At 42.3% G+C, this 24,564-nt stretch overlaps 2 protein-coding genes across 5 annotated transcripts in view; one reads left to right on the top strand and one right to left on the bottom strand.

Annotated features, from left to right (window-relative positions):
* GALK2 (galactokinase 2) overlaps positions 1-7,728 on the bottom strand; it is a 72,761-nt gene extending 65,033 nt beyond the window's left edge. Inside the window, exons 1-2 of one of the 3 annotated variants that reach the window (XR_014504582.1) lie at positions 7,582-7,728; positions 943-1,031 (exon numbers count right to left, since the gene is read on the bottom strand). Coding sequence is in view for 2 of the 3 variants with exons in the window: in XM_083412151.1 (XP_083268277.1) it covers positions 943-1,031; positions 7,582-7,667 (175 nt within the window). In the remaining variant the exon portion in view is untranslated. Of the gene's footprint in view, positions 1-942; positions 1,032-3,343; positions 3,749-7,581 lie in introns of those variants that run through there. The other 2 variants (XM_083412151.1, XM_083412152.1) reach the window with 2 other exon arrangements.
* Positions 7,729-9,093: 1,365 nt separating this feature from the next.
* Positions 9,094-24,564, top strand: part of COPS2 (COP9 signalosome subunit 2) — a 19,657-nt gene continuing 4,186 nt past the window's right edge. The window contains exons 1-10 of one of the 2 annotated variants that reach the window (XM_083412162.1): positions 9,094-9,429; positions 15,369-15,482; positions 16,642-16,719; positions 18,656-18,781; positions 20,276-20,365; positions 20,464-20,541; positions 21,447-21,621; positions 22,651-22,829; positions 22,928-22,980; positions 23,551-23,648. In XM_083412162.1, the coding sequence (XP_083268288.1) occupies positions 9,376-9,429; positions 15,369-15,482; positions 16,642-16,719; positions 18,656-18,781; positions 20,276-20,365; positions 20,464-20,541; positions 21,447-21,621; positions 22,651-22,829; positions 22,928-22,980; positions 23,551-23,648 (1,045 nt within the window). In that variant the 5' untranslated portion in view covers positions 9,094-9,375. Of the gene's footprint in view, positions 9,430-15,368; positions 15,483-16,641; positions 16,720-18,655; positions 18,782-20,254; positions 20,366-20,463; positions 20,542-21,446; positions 21,622-22,650; positions 22,830-22,927; positions 22,981-23,550; positions 23,649-24,564 lie in introns of both variants that reach the window. The other variant, XM_083412161.1, reaches the window with a different exon arrangement.

The following is a 24,564-nucleotide window of genomic DNA, read 5'->3' as shown; positions in this document are numbered from 1 at the left end:
AAAGGTCTTGGATTAGGAGGACTGGGAAAGGTCCCAATTGGATGGGTTTGACAGCTGCTCCAAGTCAGAGTTGACAACACTGGGCTAGTTGAGGAAAAAGGTAATCCTGTACGGATTGGTTTCAAAAACGAAGGCACAAAATTGCTGAGCATCCTGCACCTCTGCTGAGTTCCATCTTTTGATGTGTGGAAATAAGATGTGGAACCACTGTGTGGAAATTGCAAAAGCAGAGGAAATAAGATGTGGAACCTGAAAGCGTGCTTCTATGCATGTGCTTCCATGGTATGTACAGTGGTGCCCCGCAAGACGAATGCCTCGCAAGACGGAAAACCCGCAAGACGAAAGGGTTTTCCGTCTGCAGAGGCGCTTCGCAGGACGAATTTCCCTATGGGTTTGCTTCGCAAGATGAAAAATGACGAAAAAAGTTGAATTTTTTTTTTGCTCCAAAACCCCTTATTTTGAATCGCTAAGCTGCTAAAAGCATTTTAGCAGCAAAACCGCTAATCCCCCCCCTTAAAAAGCCGTTTTTAGCCCTTAAATCGCCAATAGCGCTAATAGCGCTACTCCGTCAATGGGCTTGCTTCGCAAGACAAAAAAACCGCAGGACGAAAAGACCCGCGGAACGGATTCTTTTCGTCTTGCGAGGCACCACTGTACACATGTGTTTACGCATACAGTACCTCGGGTTAAGTACTTAATTTGTTCCACAGGTCCATTCTTAACCTGAAACTGTTCTTAACCTGAAGCACCACTTTAGCTAATGGGGCCTCCCGCTGCCGCCGCGCCACCGGGGCACGATTTCTGTTCTCATCCTGAGGCAAAGTTCTTAACCCAAGGTACTATTTCTGGGTTAGCGGAGTCTGTAACCTGAAGCGTATGTAACCCGAGGTACCACTGTATTAGCCACTGAATTCATATTAACCCCAGTATGTATTCTTTTACCTATTAAGTTGACTCGCCCTGGTGCCCGAGCATAAAACTTGGGAGTTGATTGAAATTTAGAGATGAACATCTTCTTCAGCTTCAGCAATCTGGAAAATCAGGAAGATTAATTTTGTTTCGGTTTTATTTGTTGTGTTGTTTTGATTTTAACTGCGATCTTGTGCACCACACAGGTATGTATTACAATGCAGTATATCAATTGAATGAATAACAAAGATGTAGCACCTATAAAGAACCAACATAAATTCAAGGAATAACACCCAACATGTATAACATCCAAGGCTAGCTTAACATGAAGGTTCAGCAGTTTTTGTATACTGATGAACTTTTATCCATTTATGTATAACAGGGTTTTCATTTCTGTTAATTATAAAGGGGGAATGTATATATCGGGGGGGGGGAGAGCAGCCTGCCCCCAACCTAGTGCCCTCCAGATGTTTCAGAAAATTTCTCTCATCATCCCTGGCTGGTGCCAATGGGAGTTATATCCCAAAACATCTGGAAAGCACCACGTCGTAGGAGGCTATAGGTAAAGGGACCCCTGACCATTAGGTCAAGTCGTGACTGACTCTGGGACTGCGGCGCTCATCTGGCTTTATTGGCCAAGGGAGCCGGCATACAGCTTGTGGGTCATGTGGCCAGCATGACTAAACCGCTTCTGGTGAACCAGAGCAGCACATGGAAACGCCGTTTACCTTCCCGCCGGAGCGGTACCTATTTATCTACTTGCACTTTTTGGGTTGCTTTTGAACTGCTAGGTTGGCAGGAGCAGGGACCAAGCAACGGGAGCTCACCCTGTAGCGGGGATTCGAACTGCTGACCTTCTGATCGGCAAGTCCTAGGCTCTGTGTTTTAACCCACAGCGCCACCTGCATCCCAGGAGGCTATAGTAAAGAGCATATACTTTGCATGTTGAAGGTTTAGGGTTCAACCACTGGTACGATGGAGAAGGCATCTCAGGTAACAAGTGAGGTGAAAAGATAGCCTCCTGAGGCTGTCATGAACCATTACCAATCAGAGCAGACAATAGTCACCTAGTTGGATGATTAGTTTGATGTGTGATATGGCAGCTTCTTAGGCTTCCATGGTCAGATTGTCTACCCCTGCCTTATATCACTGGTCTATCTAGTTTAGCACTGTCTGCACAGACTGGCAGTAGCTCTTAAGAAATTCAGACAGCAGTGTTCTCCAGCCCTACATAGAAATGTCAGGGACTGAAGCCGAGGCCAGCATGTGTTCTTCCACTGAGCCATGGGTGTAGCCAAGGGGGAACGGGGAGCAGCTGACACCCTAAATCAATAAAAATCAATACAAATCTGAGGTTCTGCCCCCCCTAACAAATGCCTGTCTACGTCCATGCACTGAGAAATGACCTTTTTGCTATTTTTTCAGTCCAACGTACTTGTTGTGAGGAACAGGAGGGGGAAGACTCATGTAAGCCGCCTTTTGCTCCATGGAAGAAAGGCAGCATGCAAACACAATAAATAAAAATAATACAGGGACATGTTGTATTGGTTGAGGGGGGGGGAGTGTTATGGGCTCCAATCCTATGCACACTTCCTGCCAACCTAGCAGTTCGAAAGCACGTCAAAAGTGCAAGTAGACAAATAGGTACCGCTCCGGCGGGAAGGTAAACGGCATTTCTGTGCGCTGCTCTGGTTCACCAGAAGTGGCTTGGTCATGCTGGCCACATGACCCGGAAGCTGGCTCCCTCGGCCAATAAAGCGAGATGAGCGCAGCAACCCCAGAATCAGCCACGACTGGACCTAATGGTCAGGGGTCCCTTTACCTTTTACCTATGCACACTTACCTTGGAATAAACACCATCAAACAAATGGGACTTATTTCCAAGTAAACATACACAGCACCAGTGATTTTTTTTTCTTAAAGAAATGTTTAGGGGTACTCTCATTTTCCTACTCATATTGAAATACTGCCCCTCAATGAGGCCAAACTTAGATTAGATTAGATTCACAAAATGTTTAGGGGTACGCGTACCCCTGTGTCCATCCCCCCCAGGAAAAAAGCACTCCACAGCCCTGTATAGTATATTAAAGAAGTGGGGGGGGGGTGTATGAATGAGAATGACAAGAAATAATTAATCCCCTAGGTTCATGTTAAACGTGAGTCCCAGGTCTGAAAACATCGATCTGGAACATAATCTTCAACAGTGCTGGAGGTTGGAGGTGAGGCATTCAACAGGATGGGCGTTTGGGAACACAATTTCTTAAACATCCTTTGTGTCTAAAGCATAAACATCCTGTTTTTGTATTTTTTTTTTAATTCCATCGTTATGTTCCTTGCTGTATGGAAGCTGTATGCTATGCTTATTGTTGGATAGGGTAAACAAAAAAAACGATGGAGGATCTGGAGATCGGCTGTAGGAAAGACAATCACGCACCTGGGCTCCTCAATCAGCTGGATCGAGAGGGTGGGAGGGAGATCCGCGGCCATGGTTTGCTCCTTGCGAGTTGGCGCGCACCAGGGCAAAGTAAAGCGGCTGGAGGTTTTCTCTTTTCTAGCTAGCTTGCAAAGCCCTGAGGCTCAGATCCTGGAGTACGGAAGCTGCTTCCTTCCGGCATTACGGGGGCGGAGGAGGGGAGAGAGAAATCAGCTGCAAACGTCCAGCCGCTGCTGCATTTCCTCTTTGTATTCCCCGCCCAAGTCCACCGTATAGGCAGCGCTTGTGCAAACAACTCGCCTGAGCAAATAGCAACTCAGCAAGATATGATCCTCTTGCAGCCAGATTTAGTGCATTATCCTAGCTCAACCGGGCGGGGGAGGAGGAGGAATCTATTTGCTGGATCTCTGGCGCCTCCCCCATCGGGAAGACTAGTCTATAAGCACCCACGTGCGCCACTTATGGAAATAAGGACTTCCTTTAACTTGAAATAGGGTTTATTCACACGGGGGATGGCGGGAAGGCAATCAGCAGTCCAATCCTGTACCTATAAGCTTACTTTTAAGTAAATGTCACTGTCTCAACGGATGATGTTATGTACTGAGTAGAATAGGATCCAAAATGAGGCAGTCTGATTGGTCCTAGAACAATAGGATCCAAAATGCAGCAGTCTGATTGGTCCTAGAACAATAGGGTCCAGAATGCAGCAGTCTGATTGGTCCTAGAACAATGCAGCAGTATGATTGGTCTGCAGGAACCACCCAATCCAGTTCCAGAGGGGAATCCACAACCTGATTGGCCTACAGGAGAATTCCGGAATTAGCCAATCACGTGCAGCCCATTGTGCAAATAAAGTATATAAAGCAGATACTTTGGGGAAACTTTCATTCCCTCCTCACCACTATGAGCTGAATAAAGAGCATGAAATCCACTCTCGACTCTGAGTATATTTCACATGATGTGTGGAATTCAGTGTCACAAGATGTGGCAATAGCTTTCAACAAATGAATTCATACTTAAAATATTTAAAATCGCAGTGAATTTGTATGGTATAGTTTACCGAGATAATTTCTAGATATGTATATATATTGCTTCATAATTTGTATTCGTGTCTGCATGGTCATACTTTCATTTTTTAAAGAAGTTTTAAAACTTAGAAGTTTTAATTGTATTGTTTTATTATTGATGTGTTTGTTGCTCTGGACTCCTTTAGAGGGTGGGCAGGGTATAAATTTAATAAATAAAGAAATCTAAAATCATAGCTTGTTCTACGTTTATAGTCCATATACAGCGGAAAATTATCAACTGTTTCTAATCTGCCGTCTCTAAATCTGATATGTTAATTTTAGACTACTAATGATATCTCAACATTTATGATAGCCACTAATTTAGGTAAAGGTAAAGGGACCCCTGACTATTAGGTCCAGTCGTGACCGACTCTGGGGTTGCGGTGCTCATCTCGCTTTATTGGCCGAGGGAGCTGGCATACAGCTTCCGGGTCATGTGGCCAGCATGACTAAGCCGCTTCTGGCGAACAAGAGCAGCGCACGGAAACGCCGTTTACCTTCCCGTCGGAGCGGTACCTATTTATCTACTTGCACTTTGATGTGCTTTCGAACTGCTAGGTTGGCAAGAGCTGGGACCGAACAACGGGAGCTCACCCCGTCGCAGGGATCTGAACTGCCGGCCTTCTGATTGGCAAGCCCTAGGCTCTGTGGTTTAACCCACAGCGCCACCTGCGTCCTTAGCCACTAATTTAAAGGTAAAAGTAAAGGTACCCCTGCCCGTACGGGCCAGTCTTGACAGACTCTAGGGTTGTGCGCCCATCTCACTCAAGAGGCCGGGGGCCAGCGCTGTCCGGAGACACTTCCGGGTCCTGTGGCCAGCGTGACATCGCTGCTCTGGCGAGCCAGAGCCGCACATGGAAACGCCGTTTACCTTCCCGCTAGTAAGCGGTCCCTATTTATCTACTTGCACCCGGGAGTGCTTTCGAACTGCTAGCCACTAATTTAGGTGGCATTAAAAGGGGATTAGTAAATTAACGGACAACAAGTCTATGGCAAGGGCCATCGCTCAGTGGTAGAGCCATCTGCTATACATTCAGAATGTCCCAGGTTTCGGTCCCTGGCATTTCCAGGTAGGAAGGACACTTAATGTCTCTGGCCTGAAACTATGGAGAGCTGCTGCCAGTCAGTGTAGACAATACTGAGCTAGATGGACGAATTGCTTGATTCAGTATAAGACAGCTTCCTATGGTCCTAGTCATGATAGCTGAACGGAACTGCCAGCATCAGAAACAGTCTGCCACTTTAGATCAGTTGCTGGGGAGTTACAGCAGAAAAGTGATATAAACTTCAAGGTTTGCTGATGAATTTTCCAGAGGAATCTGCCAGGCCACCTGGGAAGTGGACTAAGTGGATCTTTTGACTGATCCAGCAAGGCTCTTAGTAGAACTTACTTCCAATTAAGCATTTTAGAATCACATCTTAAAACTGCTTGAGGTGGCCTTATGTACTCTAACATCAAAAGATGTTGACATTTTAAAATCAGTAGAACTAATTCCAACGAGGACCAGGCTGAAACAGTATAAGCATAGGGTACCTGTTCAGATCTTCATTTGTCATGCTTTGACCAAACACATACCAAAGATGATTTGTAAAAAAACGGGAAGCAAAATGGTTGCAAGGAGCTTCAGTATCTAAAAGCATCTATTCAAAAGCAACACTGTCCTTAAGTCATATTTTGATGCAGTGCATCGATTCCAAACCTTTTGTAAGGATAATGAAAATAATTTCATGTTCAAAATGTGTAATCCTTAAAACTATGTGCCATTGTCCTCACATAGACTGGGAGTAAATAACCAGTAAGAATATGTGGCCCTGCTGGTGAAGCATAGAAAAAGCAGGATGGTATGGATCAATAATCTTTGCGGGGAAAACCCTGTGTTATGTGCTTGTAGAAGAGCAGGAATAACCTGAAAGGACCCTCCCTCTTGTGTTTATATGAAGCAGTAACTGTCCAGACAGGAGTGCCTGGCGTGCTCTGGTCCATGGGGTCACAGAGAGTCGGACACGACTAAACAACAACAACAAACTGTCCAAACGCTCTCTTCAGATCCAGTGGAGACCATCATTGATCTACACACATAAAACAAATTCAAGCACAGGCATCTTCCAAAAACCCATTCCAAACCCAAAAAAGTCCCATGGCAACAGGCAAATGGAAAAGAGGGGAGATCCCAGCAGACTTTAGGGATGCAAAAATTATCAATCTCTTTTAAAAAGGTGATAGAACAGATTGCGGAACTTATCAAGGCATCTCGATAATTTGCAGCCAGCAAAATTTTTGCAAGGATCTTAGCAAACACTCTCCTAACAATATCCGAGGCTACCTTTCCTAAATCCCAAAATGGTTCTCGACCTTCTTCAGGGACAGTGAACATGATTTTCACCGCTCGACAGCTTGAGGAAAAATGCAGAGAGCAAAATCAATCCCTGTATATGGCGTTTATTGACCTGACTAAGGCCTTCAACACTGTAAATCGTAATGCCCTGTGGGATGTCCTTCTGAAAATTGGCTGCCCATATAAATTTGTGAACATCCTTCGGCTCCTCCATGATAATATGATAGCAACAATCGCAAGTAACAATACCTCTCAAAGTGAATCATTCACAGTGGGATCAGGTGTTAAACAGAGTTGTGTTATCGCCCCAACTCTATTTATTATTTTCATTGCTATGATCCTACACTTGGTTGAAAGGAGTAGCCACCGGAGTAGAAATCATATATCAAACTGATGGAAAGCCCTTTAATTTGAGTAGGCTGAAAGCAAAGAGTAAGGTTACTGTAACTTCCATCATAGAGCTTCAGTATGCTGATGACAATGTAGTGTGTGCACACTCAGAGGATGACCTCCAAACCATCCTAAACATATTCGCAGAAGCTTACAAAAAGCTTGGCCTATCACTCAACATCCAAAAAACAAAAGTGCTGCACCAACAAGCACAAAATAACCCCTCTGCAACGCCACAAATCCAACTCAGTGGTGTAACGTTGGAAAGTGTCGATCACTTCTCCTTCTTGGGCAGTTATCTTTCCACAAGGGCTGACACTGATGCCGAAATCCAGCATCGCATTAGCTCTGTGAGTGCAGCTTTCTCTCGACTGAAATGCAGAGTGTTTGAGGACATTCACGGGCAAACCAAAATGCTTGTTTACAAAGCTATAGTACTACCAACCTTACGGTATGCTTGTGAAACATGGACCACTTATAAACGCCATTTCCAACTCCTGGAAAGATTCCATCAATGGTGTCTCCGAACATTTTTGCACATCACTTGGGAAGACAGGCGAACTAATGCCAGTGTACTGGAAGCAGCAAAGATCACCAGTGTCAAAGCAATGATTCTGCAACATCAGCTTTGTTGGACTGGTCATGTTGTGTGGATGCCTGATCATCGTCTTCCAAAGCAACTACTCTATTCCAATCATAAAAATGGAAAACGTAATGCAGGTGGTCAACAAAAGAGGTTTGGTTGTTTGTATTGTTGTATGTTATGCTCACTGTTCACATTTAATGAGGGTGGATTTGTGTATTGGGGGTGGGGGTTTATTTTATGTTGTAAATAAAATTCCAATAATCTTTTTTTTAAAAAAAGGTTTAAAGACTCTTTCAAGGCAAATATTTTAAAATGTAGTATAAACACCAACAACTGGGAAACACTGGTCTGTGAGCGCTCCAATTGGAGAACAGCCTTTTCCAAAGGTGTCATGGGCTTTAAAGACACTCGAACTCAGGACGAAAGGGAGAAACATCCTAAGAGGAAGGCATGCTTGGCAAACCCTCACCATGATCAACTCCTGCCCGGAAACTTATGTCCCCACTGTGGAAGGTTGTGTGGATCTAGAACTCGGACTCACTGTTAAGACCAGGTTCATGGAATACAATCTTACTCTGCTACGAGTGATTGGCAAAGAAGACTGCCTCTCAACGTAACCCACCTCACAGGGCTCTTGCGAGGATAAAATGGGTAGAACCTTGGAAGCCATCTTGAGCTCCTTGGAGGAATAGCGGGATACTGTATACTGTATACATGTAACAAAAACTGACTACATATGCCATACAGAAATTCAGCAGGCACTTTTCAGCATCTGCAATTGCAGATGCTTAGTTCACGCTCGCCCTGTTTTCATGGCGAGGCACGGGAAACCGTCCTTTAAAAAACAGTACAGTGGTACCTCGGGTTACATACACTTCAGGTTACAGACTCCGCTAACCCAGAAATAGTACCTCGGGTTAAGAACTTTGCTTCAGGATGAGAACAGAAATCGTGCTCCGCAGGCGCGGCAGCAGCAGGAGGCCCCATTAGCTAAAGTGGTGCTTCAGGTTAAGAACAGTTTCAGGTTAAGAATGGACCTCCAGAATGAATTAAGTACTTAACCTGAGGTACCACTGTATTGTATTGTATTTCATTTCATTATTATTTTCAATTTTTATTTCATTTTATTATTATTTTTTATTCCGGTAGTGCCAACTGCAGGAGACCACAACAGCGTTCGCCCTTGAAAAGACAAGAGAGGGAAGGAAACGAAAGGGCGAAATGTATTAGGTGCGCAGATTCAACCATGCAGGAGCAGCGCTGGCCGAAGCGCCTCCCTCCTGTCGGGCCTCTGAGGCCTAGTCAGGCGCAGCCGGTTGTTAAGGGCCCGGTTGCCAACCACAGGCCTGCTGGTGCACCCTCGATTAGGCTCCGTGCTCGCCGCGCGCGATTAAAAAAAACACCCCTCCCCTTCACCCCCACCTGAAGGGAGCCGACGGGTGCGCGCACGCGCGCGCCGCCGAAATCGCCATCCCACCCCCCAACCCCGTTCCCTCGCTCTGCCCGAGAACAGAGTCACATTGAGGAGGAGCCGCGGGGGATTGTGGGAGAGGAGAGGGGCCGGCCGCAGCCTGTTTCTCCTCCCTCCCCTCCGCCCCTTTCTTCCCCTCCCCTCCCCCTCCCCCCCCCCCGCGCGCGCGTCCTCCGGCCAAGATGTCTGACATGGAGGATGATTTCATGTGCGATGATGAGGAGGACTACGACCTGGTAAGGCTGAGGGGGTGGAGGCAGGCTGCGGCGGGGGAAAGGGAGGCCGGCGCCCGGCGGAGGGGAGAGGCCGAGCTTCCAGGCCGGGAGGGGGTCCTCCGGAGCCTCCCTTCGACTCCCTCAGGGATGCTTCCCTCGCCTTCCTTTCGAGTGCAAGTGACAAGGCCAGCCTGTTCCCTCCGCCTCAGAGGTGGGAATGTGGGGCAGGCAGAGGAAGCTCGTGAGTGGGGATAGTTCGAGGGGGGGGGGGACACCTACCTTCTCCGTGTCTCATCCTGCCACCAGCACCCCCAGCCCAGTCAAAACCTGAGGCTGCAGAAGTAGGCCCTTCCTCGGGCCCAACCAGAAGTCTGGGCCCCCTGTGGGTTAAAGAACCGTTTCTTTGGATTTGGAAAGTCAGGGACGAAAGCGCTTAGGAGGGCCCTAGTACTCTTTCCCCCCACACCCTTAAAATACCTGAACATCGAAGAGGAGGGAGCCAGAATCGGCCCTTTTCGGGTGCTTAGGGGTGATCGCTGTCTCTGCCAGGGTCAGCTCAGAGACGAGGAGGTGAGAAACGGGTTAGCACACAGATGCACTCCAACTGGGATACACTGCAGCGGGAAACGGGCCTTTTCTGTATAATACTGGTTACTGCTTTATGTGGTGTTTTTTTCTTTCCTTTTTATTTATTTTTTTTCCTGAGTGTGTGTGTGTACACACGTGTGTTTGCAGTATGAATCGGTCTGTGTTGCTGAAAGGGAACTCTTAAAATTTGAGGCAGTGGCTAAGTTTAATAAATGTGATATTGCTGGGGTTTTTTTTAAAAAATTGTTTTGAAATGTGTCATGCATCTCTTTTGGGTCAGGATATATTGTCTGTTGTGTGTTCCTTATCATTTGTGTACTTGTGATTACACAGAGGAAAACAGTTTTGAAATTTTCATAGAACTGTGTAGTTATTTGCCGCCTGTGCAATGAAATTCTCCTGTTTTAATATAAAACACGGAATACTACTGTATTAGATTGCCATTCTATGCATGCTTGGTGGGAATCAATTTCCAAGAAGCCATGCGTAGGATTGAATGAAAAGTCATGTTTCTTCCTTTTAGCAACAGCTTATGTGTAATGTCAATTTCTACAACTTCCTCATGTCCATATATCATTTCATTATGAACTTATTGTTTTATTATGGCCTTTCCAAAGAACCATTCAAACAGAGAAGAAATTACAAGCATAGTCTTAATCTCAAACTCTTGACTGTCAATGTGTATATTTTTTCTCACATCTATAAACCCTTCAGAACACTGACAGATATGTTATGGGTATATTATAGTATCCTGTACAAGCTCTGCCAAGGGGGATAGGGTGACAGTTATCTTAATGAAGACCCATAGTTCACAAGATCCAGCTCCGGGCATGTCAAGTTAAAAAGATCTCAGGCAGCACAGCTAGGAAAGGTGCTTGTCTGTGACCTTGGAAGACTGCTGTCAGTCAGCATAGACCACCTTGGTGTATGATAGTTACAGGTTTAGCATTATTATAAATAAGGTTTCTGTCAGTTTATAACTTTTTGACAGATATGTAGACAGTCCAGTGTTTAAAATTGCTATATTTTCCCACTCCATAACTTTTCTATGCATATTGACTTGATTATGGGATGTGAACAGATCACCTTTCCTCCTGTAGAATGCAACATAACTTTACTTACAGAATTAAGGAATTAATTAAGATACCTAACAACCATGTAGTGCATCAGCACAGATCTGGAGCTACTGTAAATTAACACAGTTTCAGTGTACAGTAGTTGAACTTTTCCACTTACACAAAATTTTACAAGTGCTTTTTTTCAGAGAGCTGAACAACCTGTGAGATATTGCTAGACTGCAACTCCCATCAACCCTGACTGCTGACCACAGGTTCCTCATCTTTGATCTAAACATGTGCCCATACTTTGCTGACACAAGTATCATATTCACTACCCAGATTTGCAGGTTGAGGAGAGTTTTGGGCAGAGAATTTTAGTTGGATCAATGAACAATCATTCAAACTAACTTGTAGAGTGCTGAATGGATGATTACATTGTGAATCAAGCAAAGAAAGCAATAGATGTCTACTATACAGGTCCCTTTATAAATCAGTGTAGGAAACCTGTGCCTCTTCAGATGTTGCTGGAACACAACTCACATAAGAATGTAAGACGAGCATGCTAGATCAGTCCTGTTGCCCATTTTATCCAGCATCCTGTTCTCACTATGGCCAACCAGATGCCTGCGGGAAGTCTGCAAGCACAACATGAGCACAACAGCACTCTGCCTACCTGTGATTTCCAGCAACTGGTATTCAGAGACATAATGCCTCAGAGCGTGGAGGTAGAACATAGCCATTATGGCTAGTAGCCATCAATAGCCTTGTCCTCCCTGCATTTGGCTAATCCTTTTTTAAAGCCATCCAAGTTGGTGGCATCACTGTCTCTTATGGGAGCAAGTTTCATTAATTAACTATGTACAACATGCTTTGTGGAGGGGGTACAGTTTGTTTTTATTCATGTTCCTGCAGGGTTAACAGCCACTTGCCATGATTGCTAAATAGAACCTTCATGTGCAGAAGCAGTTTGTCCTTGAAAACCAGGTGCTGGGGCAAGCAGGAGACGACTGTCTCTTTAATGTCCTATTTATAAGCTTTCAGAAACATCTGCCTGGGCCTTGCTGGAAACAGTGCTAGACCTTCTGATCCAGCAAGGCAATAATATTTAGAAGCGCACTATGCTTTTAAATAAGCTTCAGACCACTGCTTCCTGATACACTCTTTCACACCAGTAGCTTCCTCCCCAAAAAATACATTCATCTATTGTCCATTTCTTCATAACTTTGCCTAGTTCAGGAAAATGTGTTCACAGGTAGCTATGCTTGTTCTGCAAAGTCGCCTCCCTCTCTCCTTGCATTGGAGATAAAAGTTATCGGCAAGAGAGCACCAGTCACTTGTTAGGTAGGTGTAGTAGCAGTGGAAAAGCCCTCCTAACATTCCCCCTAATACAGCATGAACTGAAAGTATATTGGATAGGGAGAACTAAGCATGTTCCTGGATGGCATTTATTTTTCTTCCATGCAATTGACTTTTCTTGCCATTTTACAATACATGAGGACATAGTTTGGGTGTGTAGATGTTTGCTGTAGGGTCATTATAGTAGATAAAATTATTTGTAAGACAGGACTTCAACAGGTTAAGAATCCATTTCTGTTTAATGGTGATGCTGTGATGTACCAAAAGGATATTTGATGCTGCCCTTTCGAAATGGAGGAGGACACTGTTTCTCAATCCCAGCAGTTGGATTCTGAAATAAGTATTGAACATCAAGTGTGTGTATTTACCCTTAAAAGGTGGAATTTGCAGAGTAACAGCTTTGCTTTCCACAGATCAGTGAGCATTCTTTAAGGAAAACTACATTGCAGAGGCTTTTAAACAAAGCTATACAAACCTAGAGTCATCTTACATATATGACTTTAAAAAGCAATATACCGTACTTCCCAAAACAAACTGACATTCTTTGGATAAGACAAAACTTTAAACAAATGATAAAGAAGCTAGTAGAAGCATTTAACAGGAGAATAAATTCTAATGTTAATGTCTGTATCAATCATGACTTGCACAGTTTTGCATAATGTTATCTTCAGAAAAGGGATGAGTTGATGGTTTTTGTTCCTCTGAAATGTGATAGATAGTGCCAATGTGCATTGGCTAAATTTATGCCTAACTTCAAACCCTTGTTCCTGTAACTCTCCCAGAACACCTACACTTTGCCATCTGCATGCATTCAGCTTCAGTCTTCATCCCCAACCAAAACCTAGCACAATACCTAGATGTGTCTACTTATAAGAAAGTCCCACTGAGTCCAATGTGGGTGTAGGATTGCAGCCATAGCGTGTGAAACTCACCTTGATGCTTCTTTCTGTTTGTTGTCTGAACTTCCACACTGCTGAAATCTAAATTTGAAATCTCCTTTTCACAGGGATCTTTATGTTTTGCTTCTGTTTCTTTGGAAAGTTCACATACACTTATAGTTCCACATTAATAACTAGTGAAATGTTTGTTGCTACAGGTGTGTGGGGGGGGGTGTCCGTTTCAAGAGAGGGATTATATATTTAAAGAAGTGCACCACATCTTCCTGCAGAATCCTTGTCACCAATATCTAGACAGCTAAGGATGGAGGGACAAGATTTTAACTTTCTGTAATCATTTGTGTAGATTTTAAAAGGAAATGAATGTCAATCATGCCACTATAGCAGAAGGTAAAAGGATGCATTCAGAGACATCACCAGGGTGAGAACTGAACCTGTTCCCCACCCCTGACAACTGCAGCCATTAAGAATTCATCCTCTTTCTGTCTGGTTTTCCACTGTGAGAGCAAAATGGTAGATTTAAAAGGCTTTTGGTATGATCCAACAGGGCGGTTACAGCAGGTTAATGGTTAAAGATAACCATACGTTCTGCATATGCATGGCTAAGTTACAGTGAAAGCTGACAAGAGAAGATAGATTAGGGAATTTATACCAGAGAACAAGGAAAAGAGAGTGAGGGTGTTCACTCCCAATATTTAGGATATTGTATGTGAACCAGGTATCCCTGTCTCCAATGAACTTGACTAGTGCAAGAACAGAATGCGGTAATGTGCAGAGTAAACTGCTATCAGTGAAATGTAATACGTTTTTGCTCTCTGAATATTTTATGCAATTCCTTTTATGTTGTGATTGGACAAGGGGCATGCTGACATTTTAAAAATGCCCAGGTTTATCTCCCTGGCAACACAGCAACAAGTGAGGTTAATGCCATGTGCGTGTGTTGATGACTTGGAGCTACGCTGCATGCTGAGAATGTCTGCCTCTTTCGAGCCATAACTTTACTTAGTGTTCTTTTTAAACTTCTCAATCCACCAAACTGTCTTTGTGTGCCTGTGCTTTCATGTTCATGGAAATAAAACTTAAGGTTGCCTTCTCAGGTTTATACTTCTAGAGAGAAATACTGTACTCTTGTGAACACAAGCACAAATTTGAGGTGGGGTGTGTGCACTTGCCTCAAGGTTCAACCTGATCTGTTTCAGAGGTGCTATATGTACAGTACAACTGAATTAGATCTGGTAAAAATGAAGCTGTGCTTCTCCCTACCTTGCACTCAGCCCTCATTCACTATAATTCAGAATCTAAAAATGCCTATAGCTTTCCCCCCTCTCTTCACAAATGAAATTTGTGGGTATAGCAGCCCCTTCGAAGTGAGTTAAGCCTGCCAGTTTGTAGACTGTTACATCCAGGGGTTTTCACACAGGTCACCTTTAAAGTTTGGGTTCTTCTTTTTACACTTTCAGCCGGAATTGGAAGCAATTTGCAGGCATGGTTACCTATTTTGAGGGATTGGAGCCAGCTAAGTTTCAGAATGACAGCTGCAGTAGTTTTCCGTTTGGGTACAATAGAAATTGTAGCGGGAAAGGGAGTGGTAGTGGGAAAAAGAGCATGGATCCCCAGGAACATCTGGGGGGGGGGAATTCACCCCTAGTAAGGGCTTTATTACCTCAGAAATTGTTGGTGGGCAGTGGGCTCCCCCCCCCCCCCCGTAGTTTTTTTGAGGATATATCTTCAATTCTGGGAGAAAGTGATAGGATCATGTGTAGGGCTTTTTCCTTTTATTAAGCTAAAGCTGTTACTATTTTTGGCTGGAATTTCTTTTGAGTAGATCAAAAGTGTACTAGTAAAGACTGCTGCCCTTGCATCTCAGCATTATGTGTACTTGTATTCTGTTTGAATTTTTTTTTAAAAAAACGTAAAAATAACTCTTCTTAAGTCAAACTGTAGCAACATAGGTTGATGTCTGTCCCCCACTCCCCAACTCCCTGTTCTTATCTTATCAACAAATCGCTTAGTATTTTTAATGCTTTAACCTGCATTATTGCTTTCCACCCTTTGAACGTAGGAATATTCTGAAGACAGCAACTCTGAACCAAATGTGGATTTGGAGAATCAGTACTATAACTCTAAAGCCCTGAAGGAAGATGACCCCAAAGCAGCACTCAGCAGTTTTCAGAAGGTTTATAGTTTTTTTGTTTCTTTATATTGGTACACATGTTACTGTGTTTTATGATGTTAGCCGCCCTGAGCCTGGCTCCAACTGGGGAGGGCGGGGTACAAATAAAAAAATAGTATTATTCTTATGTTTCAACTAAATGTTTTCCTCCAAATTTGTAAGAGCTTTCTGATCTGTGGTGGCCTGATTTAGCTGTAACTCTGCCCATTAGTCTTGGGACATTCGTCCACACTTCATTAGCCAATTATGGCTAATGTTTTGCTTTCTAACTCTAGATGTTATCAAACCATAGTATGAAGCAGGAATGCATAATGTGGTCTGGGCTAAGCACCCTTAGCGTCAATGTCAGTGCGGACATAGGCATGGTTCATATGTCATGTTAAACCATAGTTTGGCTTAATGCAGACAAGGAGCATACTCAGGCATGCTGCTCAAAAGCTTCCAGGTTTCCTCCCCTGCTGCTGCAGTGCCACAGACAGAATAAGCCTAACTTACCATGCTGTCCAAACCCAGGCTTGTGGTTTGTTTTCTTCATTGCTTGGACAATACCACAAGCCAGACTCCTGCTGGTTTCATCCACTTATGCACTACTCTGGTGGTTTCTTGATTATATTTGCTTGTGATATGGCTTTTTAAGTTGTTAAAGACACATTAGTCTCAGGGGAGAAACTAATACATATGCTTTTTTTTGTGAAATCTCAAGGTCTTTTTAAAATTATTTTTGTTCTATAGCAGAAGGTTGATCAGGATCTTCTAGCAGATCTCTGGGTGGACCATTCATGTTCTACAGCATGTATAAATTCCAGTGCTGCCTAACTTGGAATACTCAGTAATAGGGCCAGAATTCTTGAATCGGTGACAATTCCAATAATGCTTGAAAAGTTGCATTGGATGGGATTTTTACACAACATGGTAAATATGAAACATCACAGAATCAGCAAAACAGTGGGGAAGGAGTGAGTTCTTGATGAAGATTTATCTATGTCTTTGACCATCACCAAGCTATCAAGTTAGACAGCAGTGGGAGTTAGTAGAATGACAACATTGCAAAAGCATTTCCGGACTGCCTTGGTATATTGTTAAATAGGCTTCAGCATAACTTAATGAAATTTACAGATATCTAGAAAAACAATTATCTTTGATTTATGTGGTTTTTTTATAGGTTTTGGAGCTTGAAGGTGAAAAGGGAGAATGGGGATTCAAAGCATTAAAACAGATGATAAAAATAAATTTCAAATTGGTAAGCTGTATACTGTTTTTTCTTGCTATTTTTCTGTATTTGATATTAAACCATATAAGTAGGGCAGCAAGCCACTTTCATCAAATGGCAGTCTTCCTCTTTTCATTTGCTTACATGTACCCAAAAGGCACTTCATTGCTGATATAACTCAGCATTGCTGCAGTTGCCACAAGATTGCTCTATAATGAATAAATTAATAAATGCATATGAGAGATTTCCCAAACCAATATATTTCTTGTACAAGTGTCTGTATTTCTTTTTTTTTTAAGTAAAAAAGTTGATGCCCTCTTCAAACTAGCAATAAACTAGTTTTCACATATACTGGCACTACTGCCTATAACAGCGAACCTTATCATTGTAAAAGTAATAATAAAGCTTTATACCTGTGGGTCTTAATGCATTAAACGTACATAGAACCTGTTTCCATCTTCCTTAAGTATCCATTAATATCCTGTAGGGAGAAATATCTTGAAGACTGCGTAACACTAATGTTTGATTTAGCCTTACATGAATGAGACCTGAGCCTTCTTCCCCTCTCCTGCTTGGCAGCAAGAATTAGATTATAAACTTTTGCTTCCCATTTTAACTGCAATTTAGCTTATGTCAGAATGCTAAAGAATGGTTTTGCTGAAAAAGCCAACTTCATAAATAATGGTTTCTGATTATCTTGTTTCAATAATCTGTGGTTAAGATTAATCACAGTTTAGTGTTCAGATGTAACATATTGTGGTAAATGGAAATGAACTCCTGTGCTGTTCTCACAACTATAGAAGGTGAGTTGGTGGGGACTGCATGAGCCCAAGGCTTGTGCACGTAATGCTACACCAAAGTTTAACGTTAGATTGAAACTTTCACAGTGTGGTGGTCACATTTAGAACTTTGAGGGAATGACATAAGGACCACATGCTCTAGTTGCTTCTCTCCACCAGGTCACACAACAGACAGAAACACACACACACACACAATTCCATTCCATGGGGTCTTGGCAAAAGTTGGGTCCAGCAGAATTAATTTGCTTGGTTCTATATGAGTCCCCTCCCCCCCACACACAGTGCTTTTCAGCACTGCAAAAACATTGATCTAAGGCATGGACCCTTCTAGGTCTTCAAGATTTTTACATAGGACGACGACGACAAAATCATTAACAAATCACAGAACACACAGGTGACCTATGATTGGATGGTGGTTTTGTGGGAATCCCTTGTAAAAGAATGTTGAGGATGCAGAAAGATCTCTACCTTGGATCCAGGTTTTTGCAATATGGTAGCACTGGACAGCATCAGATCTGTAATTTTCATAGTTCTGTTCAATGGAGACATGTCATCTGTGATTTGATTATGTTCATGCAGGGAGAGGGAGACCATGAAAAATTGCAGTTTTACTGTGTGCATATGCCTTTTTTCTCTCTGTTGACACTTGTAGCACCCCACTGTCTACCCCCGGTCACTCTGTTTTCCTCCTCTCAGATTGCTGCTCTTTCCTTCCTCCCCACTTGGTCACTCCTCTTTCTGTTTAGCTGCTGTACTAAGTTTTGAAAGCACATAGAATTCAAAGAGTATTGCTTTTACAAGATTCCTCCTCCAACTTCATGTCTTTTCGAGGAAAAGGGTAGCTACCCTCACCACATTTGCAGGTATCAGGGGAAGTTCAAGAGTACTGTTGCACCTGCAGATGCCTCATTGGTAATCCTCCTATATAGTATTTGTATTACGTAAGGTCATTTTCTTCTAAAATATCTAAATCACTCCCACTTTTCCAGCTGTGAGTAATGTGCTCATTCCAAATGTATGCACACTCTGTGGTTTTAAAATTGCACACCTCTAGTTGCACATGCAGTGTACCAAAAATATACACTTTTGTGTGATTATTTTTGAATGCCACCAGTTAGACTCTGCTTCTAGTCCTAAATGCTTAGTTGTTTTTTTCTCCCTTGCAGACTAACTTTCCTGAAATGATGAACAGATATAAACAACTATTGACATACATACGGAGTGCAGTTACAAGGAATTATTCCGAAAAATCCATCAATTCTATTCTTGATTATATCTCCACCTCCAAGCAGGTTAGATTATCCTTCCTTCCAAATTCTAGGTTTTGCACCTTTTTAAAAAATGAACTTTGAGAATAATTGCGCTGTTGCCTCTTGCTAGTCTCTCTCTCGCTATCAGTAAAATAGATAGGGAGAGCACTGAGTTAGATTTATAATTTAGAACTGCAGATTTGCACTTCTCAATCATAGAGAATGTTTTTGTTGTGAATTTTCATGGACTGAGCCCCTGTGTGCAATTTAATGTCACCTAGTGTTTCTCAGGATGTTGTATGAACTGTACTGAACTGACATTGGTGTATCTGTTTTAGACTATGCTCAGGATGAGAGAGAAAATATGGGGATTTCAACAGAGCCCTGTCAGCACTCATTGATTCCTTAACAGAACTCAGCAAAAAAAAACACCCCACCCTAATCTAATATGTAACAATGCAGTGCTCTTCTCTCCGCCCATCAGAAACGTGCAGGCTATTTAAAAAATGCTGAAGAATGATCTTGGAGGGGTTCTGCAGAAGGCCATGAAATCCTTGAGCCTTCCAGCTTCATTGTTGTTGCTCTGTCAGCTATACTTCAACAGGACAGTTTCAAAACACTATCTCAGTTTTAAAACATTTGGCATCCTCATGTACTAGGTTTTCAAATCCCTGCCTGATTGGGTTTGCTTCTAAAAGTTGGATTGCAGAAGTATTTTGGTTCTGCCATGAGCTCTGTGTGACTTGCTTTCATGGGCTGAGTTTTCTTGGGTCAGGAAGAGCTACCCTGACAAATAGCATGACACAAGAGCTCTTGGCAAAAACCCAGAGCCTTTTGAGAAATCACTATTTCTACTTTTGCAGCTAGAGAATAGCTTGAGCAGTTATGAATGCTAATACATCTCCCATCCAAACGACTGACCAGGCATAGGCAAACTCTGGCCCTCCAGATTTTTGGGACTACAATTCCCATCATCCCTGATCACTGGTCCTGTTAGCTAGGGATGATGGGAATTGTAGTCCCAAACATCTGGAGCGCTGGAGTTTGCCTATGCCTGGATTCTACATTATCCTCCTTTCACTACCATGGCTGCTCTGTCATCCCTGGTGCCTAAAGAAAGCAGCCAATTAGGTTCCAACATGAACAGTTGACTCAGTTTAGTGAGGGCCAAAAGATGGGGAGAGGGGACGTTGATGCAGCTTTATTCCCATAAAGGGGGAGTAGAATCTACAGCTTTCAGAGAAATTGAGAGCCCAGGTGAGGGTACATAATTATGCCCAAGAAATGGTGGCACATCTTAACTATTAAGCAGAACTCCTTGGGAAAGATATTGGAAGTTATTCTTTGTTAAGTTTTTCTCAATAACAAAAGTATGAATGCCTTAAATAGATGTTACAATGTATAAGTTGTTGATTTCTTCATCTGATGTATTACATACTGTAGTTTAATCTTGCTCTTTGCGTATGTTCATGTTGACTTTATTAACGGACACAAATTTGCTGTTTACAATTATAGAATTCTGATTTTTTATGCCAGATGGATTTGCTTCAGGAATTTTATGAGACAACACTTGAAGCTCTGAAAGATGCTAAGAATGATAGATTGTGGTTTAAGACAAACACAAAGGTATAATGGGCAATGGGGATTTTGTTTGAAAGTAATTTTTTTAAAGCGTGTGTTTAGAACTCACAGTGTGTTTTTAAAAAGCAACTTGTTGTTTACAGCTTGGCAAATTATATTTAGAACGAGAAGAGTATGGGAAACTACAGAAGATTTTGCGCCAGCTCCATCAGTCATGCCAGGTATGTTACAATCTATTTTCTTACCTGTTTTCAAAATGTACTTATTATAGGGGGGATTTTATTTTTTATAATGTGTTTTATTATGTTTTGAGTTGCTTTGGGACAACCCTAAAAGGCAGCTTTTCAATACTGAATAAAACACCCAAAACTTGATAATGAGGTGGTTTGGCAAGCACCTCTGGAGAAATGTTTCACAGTGATTGTATCACTACTAAGGTCCTATATTCAGCACTACAAATCTAAAGTCCTATAAAGGCCGTACCCAATACAAGGCATCATCCCCTTTCTGTCTCTGGTGAGTGTTGCATAGAAGAAGAATGTGCTACAAAGATGTGTACCAAGTTAGTTTTTCAGATGCACTGTATGCAGTGCCCTTGAAGATGATCCAGAAGCATTTACAAGTTCCGAATTCTGTTGCTGGCGATGTCAGGACTCTGATAAGTTGTTCATTTGCATTGGTTTGCCAGTGTGTTTTTGGCGCTCATCAAAGGTACTAGTTATGAAAGAAGTCCTAAATAGCCTGAGTCACTCTATCAGCTTTCACACTGAAATAGAAATTAGTTTTGTAATTGTTATGGTTTGGCAAAACAGTAACAGGCTACATATTGTGCTGTTTTTTTGCTTTGTGCATCTACATTCAACTAATGTGATCAGTAACAAATGGTGACTATTTTTTCTGTCCTTTTAGTAAGATTAGGGTTGTTTTTTTAAGGTGTGTTGATTTTCTTAAACCATGCAAGACACTACTTCAGTTTTCTGTCCCAGGAAAGCTTATATGGAATGTGAAATAATATTATGCTTTAAGTTCTGATTATATTTAAGAGTGCAGGTTAAGATTTTTATGGAGAAGAGAGTCGTAATTTCTTTCCCAATTTACAGTGCACATCTTTCTTCCTTTTTGTTAGACCGATGATGGAGAAGACGACCTTAAGAAGGGTACCCAGCTATTGGAAATATATGCTTTGGAAATTCAAATGTATACAGCACAGAAAAATAATAAAAAACTTAAAGCACTATATGAACAGTCATTGCACATCAAGTCTGCCATCCCCCATCCACTGATCATGGGGGTCATCAGAGGCAAGTTCTGTTTACATTTCCTTATCAGATCACATAGCATTTGTCTAGTTAGTTCACTGCATTTATCCTGTATTTTCCTATGGCATAAAGTCAGGTAGTTAAAATCTGAGCATCTTTTGTCTGCTTTTATTACAAAGGATTTTATTGGATTGTACATGATGCAGGAAATAATGTTTTTGCAGGAATGCATCACTTCCTTGTGTGTAGATGCAAATCCTAGCATATTGTTTGCTCAAGGCATATTCCACAACATAATGTTTCCGTGATTTGAAGTTTTCTATTTGGAATAATTCCATCTGAACAAGTGTATTTATAGTAGGGGTTTTTTTTTAATGTAACAGTTGAATCTTTGCCCCAGGGTGGCAGTGTCCTTCTTTACTCCTCCTTAGAATGCGTGCTTGGAGTAGGTTGTACAATCTGGAAGATCACAAATGAAGTTCTGTTATTTGGTGTGTTTGACCTTTGTCAGAATTAGAAAATAAAAGGTCATTTCTAGAAGTCCTGCTGGTGTGGTACGGAAGCTGTACTACCCAGGACAGGATGGGGTTGTGCAGGGTTGTTAAGGCAGCAGAGAGCATTGTTGGCTGCCCACTCTCCACCTTAGAGCAGATTTATGCCACAAGGTGCCATAGGAAGGCACTGGACATGGTAAAAGATCCATCGCATCCTGGTCACTGTCTCTTCGAGCTCTTGCCGTCGGGACGGAGATACAGGACGATGAAGACAAGAACGAGCCGTCTTAAGAACAGCAGCTTCTCCAGAGTGATCTCGGCCCTGAATGGGAAGCCCGGACTTTGAAAGTCATCTAATCTCCCTTGCTGTATTGTACTATATTGTTTAATTAGTGTTTTTATGGAGCAGTCAAGTAATTTTGTTGTCCCCGAAGGGGGGCAATGACAATAAAGATATTATTATTATTATTATTATTATTATTATTATTATCCATATTGAAAAAACATAGCATGCTAGATGGAATATGTCTGGTGATTGTAAGACAACAATATTGATCTCTGCTTGTTTTTCTTTCAGAATGTGGTGGTAAAATGCACCTAAGAGAAGGTGAATTTGAAAAGGCACATACTGATTTCTTTGAAGCATTCAAGAATTATGATGAATCAGGGAGTCCAAGAAGAACCACTTGCTTAAAATATTTGGTCCTAGCAAACATGCTGATGAAGTCTGGAATAAACCCATTTGACTCTCAGGAGGTACAGTTGTCAGTTTCTTACTGCTTGTATGAAGGCAATTAGCATAAACCTTTTAGTTGGTATCTAAATATGCTTATTGTTGTTTCTGTCCTGTTCAGGCAAAACCATACAAAAATGATCCAGAGATTCTAGCAATGACAAATTTAGTAAGGTAAGAGCTAGTTTCCCTTAAGGGGCAAAGCTAGAAGCAAATTTTAATCTAAATAATCTAGTGAGCTGTAGAAACAAACTCAAAAGTTGGTGTCAAAATTACCCTTAACAGAAGAAAGTTTACCAAATCTCAGGTGTAAATGAGATTGCACTGAATATTAAAATCCTTATTCTCTGCATACAGGCCAGGAGCCACAGAATCATTTAGCTAACCCCAGGCCCTATGAAAGAATAAAAAAATGTGTGTTTGTCAAATCCCTATCCTCCCCTAATACCACACGGCAAGCCATTCTTGAAACAGGGGACTTCCAAAAGTAGTTTCTATTGTAGTGGTATGGAGGTCTGCTGCTGAAAGAGAAGTACACTCACTTTGCCCAAGCCCTCAGTCATACTTAGCAATTTTAATACTCACCTTCAGTTTCTGTTGATCCTCAGAAACTGGGGAGTAAAGCTCACTATAGATATTGTTTTCGCCTCTGTTTGGATCATAGCAATCAAATTCTGTTATCTGTTTTCTTTCCTAATTGACTAAATTGTAATGCAGTGCACATGCTCTCTTTCTCATTTGAAGTGCCTATCAGAATAACGACATCACTGAATTTGAGAAGATTCTGAAGACAAATCACAGTAACATCATGGACGATCCCTTCATAAGGGAACACATTGAAGGTATAGCTGTGAAGAAGTCTTGCGATTTTAGCCAGCCCGAGCTCCTCATCCATGTCCACAGTGTATAAAAAAAAAATGCCTTCTTTTGTAGCAAAAGCATGATAAAAGTGTAACCGAAATAATAATTTGTGCTAGATAAGGCTGAATAAAATGATTTTGCAAAACAAAAATTGGCAGGAGTTTGACTGGAAGAAGAAAAAAGTAGATTTTAAGTATTAACAATTTGTACTGGCCGCTAAGTAGCTTACCTGTGTTGGGGTTGGGAGAAGGAACCATACATTGCAGCTTCACGATGGTACAGCAGAAAGAGTCTCCCTGATTATCTGCGAGATTCACTGGTGGGCTAGAGTGTATTGGACCTGGTTGCCAGGGAAACCAGGACATACACTGATCCTTACCACCAACTTGGGAAATCCAGGAGACATCTGCCCAGTTGCCAAGACAAACAAGATTGGAGCAGGGGGGCAGTCTTGGCTGGAATGGAGCAGAGGAAGAATACATAACTCATCACTGAAGCTTTAAGAGTAGCCTTTCTCAACCTTGAGTCCCCAGATGTTGTTGGACTACAACTCCCATCATCCCTAGCTAGCAGCAGCAGTGGTCAGGAATGATGGGAGTTGTAGTTCAACAGCATCTGGGGACCCAAGCTTGAGAAAGGCTGCTTTCAAGGATGAGTGGAAGGGGTGGCCCAGGGAGGAAATAAAGTGTGACTAACCTCCTCGCCTCTGATCCAATATGTCATAGGGCAGCCGAAGGTATAGGGCAACCTTTGTGTTATATTCCTCTGCTATTGGAGCCCTAGCCTCTAATGAACTATACTAACAATCATTATCCTTTTCAGCTCAGTAGCTGTGAACTAAAGATGCCAGGAATTGAACCTGGTGACATTTACTTGGGAAACTTTCAGTTTCTACAG

Source organism: Podarcis tiliguerta (genome assembly GCF_965153285.1).
Source record: "Podarcis tiliguerta genome assembly, chromosome: 14".
NCBI lineage: Eukaryota > Metazoa > Chordata > Lepidosauria > Squamata > Lacertidae > Podarcis > Podarcis tiliguerta.
Note: the sequence above shows the minus strand (reverse complement) of the source record. Positions and strands in the feature narration are given on the sequence as shown.